This window comes from Zosterops lateralis (assembly GCF_965231275.1).
Source record: "Zosterops lateralis genome assembly, chromosome: 27".
NCBI classification, from domain to species: domain Eukaryota; kingdom Metazoa; phylum Chordata; class Aves; order Passeriformes; family Zosteropidae; genus Zosterops; species Zosterops lateralis.
Window position 1 is genome coordinate 167,027 of NC_139787.1, and position 9,167 is coordinate 176,193.

The 9,167-nt window shown below is 65.4% G+C and overlaps 1 protein-coding gene across 1 annotated transcript; it reads left to right on the forward strand.

The window, feature by feature from the left end:
• Positions 1-375: 375 nt before the first annotated feature.
• Positions 376-4,676, forward strand: SLC27A3 (solute carrier family 27 member 3; the record flags this gene model as incomplete). The annotated part of the gene is made up of 10 exons (XM_083878818.1): positions 376-913; positions 1,522-1,731; positions 1,807-1,965; positions 2,038-2,162; positions 2,446-2,640; positions 2,739-2,829; positions 2,911-3,109; positions 3,241-3,338; positions 4,014-4,144; positions 4,500-4,676. 10 exons carry the CDS (start codon positions 376-378, stop codon positions 4,674-4,676), a joined length of 1,923 nt encoding a protein of 640 aa, XP_083734944.1.
• Between the last annotated feature and the right edge of the window lie 4,491 nt (positions 4,677-9,167).

A 9,167-nucleotide genomic window follows, 5' to 3' on the forward strand; every position in this document is an offset into this window, starting at 1 on the left:
AGACCCCCCCAAACCCCCCCAGAGCCACCGGGAATCTGGGACAGGGCGGGGACAGAGAGGGGACCGGGCGGAGGTGACAATGGGGACACCGCGGGCGGGGGAGCGCGGGGACGGGGGGGGACACTGGGGGGACAGGGGGACAGGGATGGGGACCCGAGTGACACTGGGGGGTGACAGGGAGGGGACACGGGTGACACTGGGGGGGCCGCAATGGGGACAGGGGTGACACGGGGGGGACAGGGATGGGTTCAGGCGGGCGGGGCTGGGTTTGGCGGGGGGTCTTGGGGGGGGCTCAGAGGGGGCGTGGCCAAAGTGGGCGCGGTCGGGGGCGTGGCCAGGGTGGGCGTGTCCCCCCGCCCCCAGGCGGGCCGGGCGATGGCGCTGGCGGCGGCGCTGGCGGCGGCGCTGGGTCTGGGGGCGCTGGGGCTCCTGGGGGGGCTCCTGGGGGCGCGGCCGGCGCTGGGGGCGCTGGGGGCTCTGGGGGCGCTCCTGGCGCTGCAGCGGCGGCTCCGGCCGCACCTCTGGGCCGATGTGGCGTTCGCGCTGCGGGCGCTGCGGGCGCGGCGGCGGGCGGGGGGCGGCCCCGGGGGCTGCCTGGTCTCCCGGTTCCTGCGGGCGGCGCGGGCGGCCCCGGCGCGGCCGTTCCTGCGGGCCCGGGGGGGCGCGGAGCCGCTGGGGCGGGCGGCGCGGAGCGTGGCGCGGGTGGCGAACGCGCTGCGGGCGCTGCGGGCCCCGCCCGGGCCCGGGGACACCGTGGGGCTCCTGGTGGGCAACGAGCCCCGGTTCGTCTGGGGCTGGTTCGGGCTGGCGGCGCTCGGGGCCCGCCCCGCCTTCCTGGGCACGGCCCTGAGACCCGCGGGGCTCCGGCACTGCCTGCGCGGCTGCGGGGCCCGGGCCGTGCTGGTGGCCCACGGTGAGAGCGGGGGGACAGCGGGGACAGCGGGGATACGGGGGGACACGGGGGGACAGCGGGGACAGGGGGGACACGGGGGGATAACGGGGGACAGGGGGGGATAACGGGGACAATGGGGACACGGGGGGACATGGGGGGACACCGGGGGATAACGGGGGGACAGAGGGGACACGGGGGACACCGGGAGGGGAGCGGCAAGGCGGGAAAAGGACCGAGAGGAACTCGGGGAGTTTTGGGGGCCCGGGGGACACGGGGGGACACGGGGGGACCCAGGAACGGAGGGAAAAGGCACCGGGGGCGCCGGGGGATGGGGGGACAGAGGAGCGGGGAGATCCCGGGGCGTGGCGGGGACAGGGGAGGGACCGGGGGACACCGGGGACACCGGGCCGGGGGTGAGGGCACCGGGAGCCGCAGCGGGGCCGGGGAATAACGAACGGGGTGGGAGAGGGGCCGGGGGGACGCGGGGCCGGGGGGACACGGGGCCGGGGGGACACGGGGCCGGGGGGACACGGGGCCGGGGGGACACAGGACGGGGGGACACGGGGCCGGGGGGACGCGGGGCCGGGGGGTCGCGGGGCCGGGGTCAGCAGGGTGGTCTCGTCCCCCAGAGCTGTTCGGGTCGCTGGAGCCGCTGCTGCCCGCCCTGCGCGAGGACGGCGTGGCCGTGTGGGTGCTGGGAGCGGGGCCGTACCCGCCCCCGGCCCTGGCGCTGCAGGAGCTGCTGGACGCGGCCTCGGAGGAGCTGCAGCCCGAGGACGTGTGGGAGCCCCGGGACATGAACGACACCTGCCTGTACATCTTCACCTCGGGCACCACCGGTGGGGCCGGGCCCGGGGCCGGGGGGGGCTCTGGGTGGGCCTGGGGGGGCTCAACTCTCTCTTTTCCCCTTCCAGGCCTCCCCAAAGCCGCCCGCGTGTCTCACCTCAAGGCCGTGATGTGCCTGAGCTTCTACGAGCTGGTGGGAGCCTCCGGCCGGGACGTCGTTTACCTGGCGCTGCCCCTTCACCACATGGCTGGGGCCCTCCTGGGGGTGGTCGGCTGCCTCGGCATCGGTGAGCGGGGCGGGGGCCCGGAGGGGTCCCGGGGGTGATTTGGGGGCTGATCCCCCGTTCCCCGTCCCGCAGGGGCCACCTGTGTGCTGAGGGAGAAGTTCTCGGCCAGCCAGTTCTGGGAGGATTGTCGCGCCGAGGGCGTCACCGTGTTCCAGTACATCGGGGAGCTGTGCCGGTACCTGGTGAACCAGCCCCAGGTCAGGCGGGCCGGGCTGGGGGTCCCCGGGGTTTGGGGGGCAGTTCCCGGGCTCGGGGGTCCCCGGGGGTTTGGGGGGCGGGCCCGGAGCTGCCGGTGGGGCCGGGCTGGGGGTCCCCCGGGGGTTGGGGGGCGGCCCCAGGTCAGGGCGGGCCGGGCTGGGGGGTCCCCGGGGATTGAGGTCGGGCCCGGTCTCGGGGGGTCCCCCGGATTTGGGGGGCAGTTCCCGGTCTCGGGGGTCCCCCGGGTTTGGGGGTCTCCCGGAGCTGACGGCGGCCCCGCAGCGCCCCGGGGAGCGGCAGCACGGCCTGAGGCTGGCGGTGGGCAGCGGCCTCCGGCCCGACGTGTGGCGGAGCTTCCAGCGGCGCTTCGGGCCCGTGCGGATCGTGGAGACCTACGGGATGAGCGAGGGCAACGTCACCCTCTTCAACTACACCGGCACCCCGGGGGCCGTGGGGCGCTGCAGCTTCATCTACAAGGTCTGGGGGCGGGGGTGAGGGGCCGCGCCCCGAACACGCCCCGAACAGGCCCCGAACCCCCCGGGCACTGACCCCCGGCCCCTCCCGCCCCTCCCCAGCTCTTCTCGCCCTTTGAGGTTGTTCGTTACGATGTCGCGGCCGGAGCCCCGGAGCGGGACCGGGCCGGGCGCTGCATCCGCGCCAGGACGGGTGAGGAGCGGGCGGGGGGCGGCCCGGGGGTGCCCGGGGCGGGCCCGTCACTGTCCCCTGTCCCTGTCCCCGTCCCCGCAGGCGAGACCGGGCTCCTGATCGCCCCGGTGACCCCCCGGACCCCGTTCCTGGGCTACGCGGGCAGCCCCGAGCTCTCCGAGCAGAAGCTGCTCCGCGGGGTCTTCGCCGAGGGGGACGCGTTCTTCAACACCGGGGACCTGGTGGAGCAGGACCGGGAGCAGTTCGTGCGGTTCCGGGACCGCACCGGGGACACCTTCAGGTGCCGGAGCCCCCCCGGGGCGGGGAGACCCCCCGAGCCCCCTCCCTGCTCGGCCGGGGGGTCTCGGCCCCGTTAAACGTTATTTTGAGGGGGGGTCTCATCCCCGTCCCGCCCCTCCCGTCCCCTCGCAGGTGGAAAGGCGAGAACGTGGCCACCACGGAAGTGGCCGAGGCGCTGCTGGCCCACGAGTCCCTGCAGGAGGCCACGGTCTACGGGGTCACCGTCCCAGGTACCGCCCCCGGTGACCCCATTGGCCCCGCGGTGTCCCCAGGTGTCCCAGGTGTCCCCAGGTGTCCCCAGGTGTCCCAGGTGTCCCCAGGTGTCCCCAGGTGTCCCCAAGTGTCCCCAGGTGTCCCAGGTGTCCCCAGGTGTCTCCAAGTGTCCCCAGGTGTCCCCAAGTGTCCCCAGGTGTCCCCGGTGTCAGGTGTCCCCAGGTGTCCCCAAGTGTCCCCAGGTGTCCCCAGGTGTCCCCAAGTGTCCCCAAGTGTCCCCAGGTGTCCCAGGTGTCCCCAGGTGTCCCAGGTGTCCCCAGGTGTCCCCAGGTGTCCCCAGGTGTCCCCAAGTGTCCCAGGTGTCCCAGGTGTCCCCAGGTGTCCCAGGTATCCCAGGTGTCCCCAAGTGTCCCCAGGTGTCCCCAGGTGTCCCAGGTGACCCCAGGTGTCCCCAGGTGTCCCAGGTGTCCCCGGTGTCCCCAGGTGTCCCCAGGTGTCCCCAAGTGTCCCAGGTGTCCCCAGGTGTCCCCAGGTGTCCCCAAGTGTCCCAGGTGTCCCCGGTGTCCCCAGGTGTCTCCAGGTGTCCCCAAGTGTCCCCAGGTGTCCCCAGGTGTCCCCAGGTGTCCCAGGTGTCCCCAGTGTCCCCAGGTGTCCCCAGGTGTCCCAGGTGTCCCCAATGTCCCCTCCCGCAGGGCACGAGGGCCGGGCCGGGATGGCCGCGCTGGTTTTGCGGCCCGGCCGCTCCCTGGACGCCCCGGGGCTGTTCCGGCACCTGGAGCAGCTGCTCCCGCCCTTCGCCCGGCCGCGCTTCCTCCGCCTGCAGGTACCGGGGGGCCGGGGGCTGCCGGGGGGTCCCGGGGGTGTTCGGGGGTCCCGGGAGGTCCGGGGGGGGTCCCTTGGGGGGGTTTTGGGGGTCCCAGGGGGATGTTTGGGGGTGTTTGGGGGTCCCGGGGGGTTTCTGGGGGTCCCGAGGGTGTTTGGAGGTCCTGGGGGGTGTTCGGGGGTCCCGGGGGTCCCGGCGGGTCTTTGGGGGTCCCGGGGGGCACTCAGGGGTCCCGAGGGGTCCCGGGGGGCGCTCGGGGGTGCCGGGGGTTCCGGGGGGTGGCTGGGGGTCCCGGGGGGTCCCGGGGGGCGCTCAGGGGTCCCGGGGAGGTCCCCACCGCCGGCGCCGCCCCCAGGAGCGGCTGGAGATGACGGAGACGTTCAAGCAGCAGAAGGCGCGGCTGGCGCGGGAGGGCTGCGACCCCGCGCGGGTCCCGGAGCCGCTGCTGGTGCTGGACGAGGCCGCGCGAACCTTCGTCCCGCTGGACCCCGAGCGCTGGGAGCGGCTCCGCCACGGCCGGATCCGGATCTGAGCCCGCCCGGGGGTCCCGGGGGCGGCCCGGGGGTCCCGTGTCTGTCCTGGGGGTCCCGTGTCCGCTCTGGGGGTCCCCATGTCAGTCCAGGGGGGTCCCCATGTCCTTTCTGGGGGTCCCGTGTCCATCCCGGGGGTCCCGTGTCCGTTCTGGGGGTCCCATGTTCATTCTGGGGGTCCCGTGTCCGCTCTGGGGGTCCCCATGTCAGTCCAGGGGGTCCCCGTGTGGATTCTGGGGTCCCCCTGCCCCTCCTGTGCCCCCTGTGAAGCCCGGGTGTGTCCTGGGGGGTTCCCCGTGTCCATCCCGGGGGTCCCCCTGCCCGTCCTGTCCCCTCCGTGTCCCCCCCATGTCCCCGAGTGCCCCCCAGGTCCCCCCCTGTCCCCTCCCGGGGGTCCCCATCCCCCCCCATCCCCCCCCCGCCGCCGGTGCCTCCCCCTCCCCGGGGGTTCTTTGTACACAACAAATTCCCCATTTTGGGGTCTCTTTTTTTGGCAAATAAAAAACTCTTTTGTAGCAAATCTGGTCCCTCAATCGGGGCTGGGGACCCCCAAACCTCTGTCCCCGTGTCCTGGAGGGTTTTGGGGGGGACTGGGGGGTCCCACCTGGGTTTGGGGTCCCACCTGGGTTTGGGGTCCCACCTGGGTTTGGGGTCCCCTCCCAAATCTGCCGCCCCCGGGAAACGATTCCTCTCCAATTCAATAATTATTACCGAAGGCTGAAGTTTAAAGTCGTTTTATTTTAAGCCTCTCTCCAAAAACTGGGGGATTCCCCCCTCCCCCCCCCCTTTGCCAAACCCGATGGAAAAGAGGAAAAAAAAAAAAAGGGGAAAATCCTTTAAATTTGTGCAAAAAGCCCCATTTCCACCCGCCCCCCCCCCGGCCAGAATCGGGTCTGAAATGCCAAAAATTGGGGCTGAAATCACCAAAATGGGGCCACAATCCCCGAAATTTGGCCTGAGAAACGGAAATGGGAATTGAAATCCTGAAATGGGGCCAAAACCCGGAAATGGGGATTAAATTCACTGATTTGGGGCTGAATCCAGAAACTGGGGCTGAAATCCCACAGATCGTCACTGGAGTCCTCAGAGTTTGGCCCAAACCCAGAACGTGGGGCTGGAAACCCCCAAAATTGGGATCAGAATTCCACACACGGAAATGGGGCCTCAAATCCTGGGAACTGAGACCCAAATCCCACAGTTTTGGCCTGAAAATTGGGCCTAAAATACTGAATTTTTTTTTTATCAAAACCCAAGCTGGGCTGAAATCCTGGAAATTTTACCCAAATCCCCGAATTTGGCCAGGAAATAATAATAATAATAATAATAAACAACCCGGGTGCAAAATCCTCAAAATTGGGAGCAGAACTCAAAAGTTTGGGGTTGAAATCCTGGAATTTTGGGGTTGAAATTCTGGGTTGAAATCCTGGAATTCTGGGCTGAAATATTGGAATTTTGGGGCTGAAATTTTGGAATTTTTTTGTGAAATCTTGGAATTTCTGGGTGAAAATTTGGAATTTCGGGGATAAAATCGTGGAATTCCGGGCCGACCCCCCTCCCCATCCCCAATCCCCCTCCCCCCCCGTGTTTCCCGCCCCCAGCCCCAATTCCCCGCCCCCCCCCCCCCGGGTTTCCCGCCCCCAGCCCCAATTCCCCGCCCCCCCCCGGGGGGTTTTCGGGCGCAGGAAGAGGCGCAGGAAGAGGCGCTTGTTGGAGCCGTGTATTGTCGGGAAGCCAATCCAGAATCCAGAATAAAAACAGTGCAAATACAGGAACAGGGATCTCGGCCCCCCCGGGGGTCCCGGCGCCGCCCCGTGTCAAAGGCACAGAATTCGGGGGGAGGGGCCGGGGGCTGCCGGAGCCCCCCCCCCCCGGCCCCCCCTCCTTGCACGGTTCATGACATGTCACACACACGGGGTCACACGACACGGACGTGACACTTCCACAACACCCCGGCGGGTCCTTCCCGGGGTCCGTCCCGGGAAAGGGTCTTTTTTTTTTTCTTTTTTTTGTCAAATTTTTTTTTTTTTTTTTTTTTTTGGCCGGTTTTTTTCCTTTTTTTTTCTTTTTTTTTTTTTTTTTTTTTTTCTACACAATGTACAGGTTTGGTTGGTTTTGTCTTTTTTTTTTTTTTTTTTTTTTCTTTTTCTTCTTGGCGGATTTTTTCTTTTTTTCCTTTTAAATTTTTTTTTTTTTTTTGTCTCTTTTTTTTTGTCTCTTTTTTTTGGTAATTTTTTTTTTGTAATTTTTTTTTGTAATTTTTTTTCTTGTTTTTTCGCCTTTTTTTTTTTAACGTGTCAAGAAAAAAAAAAAAAAAAAAAAAAAAACAGCTCAAGTTTTTTTTTTTTTATATATACACGGATGAGTCCTGGTTATATCGGCAGCGAGAGCGGAAGCAAAAAAAGGGGCGGCGGGACCGGGAACTGGGGCGGGAATTGGGAATTGGGGACGGGAACGGGGGAAATGCCTTTGGAGGAAACCAAAAAATAAAAACCCTCCCCTCCCCCGAAACAGAAACCCCGAAAAAGCGTTTTCACAAGCGGATCTACCCCTAGCTGGAAAAAAAGCAGGAAAAATCCTGGAAGTTTGGAGCTGGAGGGCGGGATTGGGGGGAATAAAAAAAGGGAATTTTCTGGGATATCACAGCCCTGGGGGGGGGAAAGGGGGGGCAAGCCGAAAATAATAATAATTATAATAATAATAATAATAAAAATAGGGATAAACCTGTGCTGGGGAGGGGGATTGGGGCGGGGGGGGGCGTGGATCCAAATCCCCCCTGGAATTCCGGGATTGGGGTGGGGGGTCCCGGGAAGGGCTCGGGGCCGTTTTTGGGGTTGGGGGAGTTAATTTTGGGGGGTGGGAACTGCTCAGGAGCCCAGGAAGGGCCGAGGGTCACCCCGGGGCTGGGAACGTCCCCCCCCCATCCCAGGAATTGGGTCTGGGGTCCTTTGGGGGTCAATTCGGGGGGTGGGAACTGCCCAGGACCCCCGGGAGGGGGTTGGGGTCGTTTTTTGGGGGGTGGGAACTGCCCGGGATCATTTTTTTTTTTTTTTTTTTTGGGGGGAGGGGGAACTGCCCGCAGCCCCCGGGGCTGAGACCCCCCCCCAGGGAGGGGTGACAGGGGCGTGTCCCCCCCCCCCAAATTTCATTTATAGCACCAAGAGTTCGGCCCCCCCGGGCCCCCCCCCCTATTGCACTTGGGTTTGGGATTTTTATTTTTTTTTTTTTCCAGGTTTTTCACCATTTTCGTGGATGAAAATAAAAAAACCCCTTTTTTTTAAGGTTTTGTAAAAATTCATTTTCTCGTTAAAACTCGGCCCGGGGGGCGCTGGGGGAGGAGGGGGGACAGTGGCACTTGGGGGGGACCCCCGGGGGGATGGAGGGGGGAGTGACCCCTCCAAAGTAAAATAAACCCCTAAAACAACCCAAAAAAATTCAGGTTTTAGCCCCAAAAAACCCGATTTGTCAAAGTGCTCCCGGGGCGGGGATTTTGGGGAGGGACCTGGAAGGGGAAAAGGGGGGGGGGAGCAGCTGGGAAAGGTCAAAGCCAAAGAAAAACCCCAAAATTCCCATTTCTGGATACAAAACCCCATAACCCCCACCCTCCCCCCAAAACCAGAATAAACCCCTTTTTTTTGCCTCTGGGGGGTGGGAAGGGGGTCCTGGGGGGGATTTGGGGGGGTCCAAACCCCACCCCAGGGTAAGTGCTCATTGAATTTGGGGAGGGGGCTGGAGAGGGGGCCCAGAGGGGTGGGGGGGGTCCCTCCTCCAGTTTAGGGGGGATTGGGGTGTCCCCCCCCCCAGTTTATGGGGTGGGTGGGGTCTCCCTCTCCCAATTTAGGGGTGGGGTCCCCCATAAAATTTACAGGTGGAGGGTCCCCCCCTGGTTTTGGGGTCTCCCCCTCCCGTTCAGGGCCGGGGCTCCCCCAGGTTTGGGGGATTTGGGGGGGATTTGGGCCCCCCCCTCCAATCGGGAATTGCACGAGAGGAGCAGGAACTGGGGAAAGGCTCAAAGTCAGGGAAAAGGGGAATGAACAAAAAACTCACTGAAACCATGAAAAACACGGGGAGGGAGAGGAGGGGAAATGGGGAAATGGGGAAAGGGGAAATGGGGAAGTGGAAATGGGAAAAGGGAAATGGGGAAGGGGAAAAGGGGAGGGGAAGGTGGGGAAGGCTGAAGTGCAAATCGAGAGTTTTTCTCGCGGCTCATTTTCTTGCTTTGGGTTGTCCTCGACACCCCCGGGGACACCGAGACCCCCCAGTGCCACCCCCGGGGACACCAGAGACCCCCCAGTGCCACCCCCGGGGACACCAGAGACCCCCCAGTGCCGCCCCTGTCACCCCCAGGGTGTCACACAGGGCCCCCCCTTTGCTGTCCCTGGGGGACACAGGTGCTATTGGCGACCCCGGTGCCACCCCCAGGTGACAGAGGTGACACAGGGAGGGGTGAGCGCGGCTCTGGAGCATGCAGGGACTGGGGACAGCCTGGGGACAGC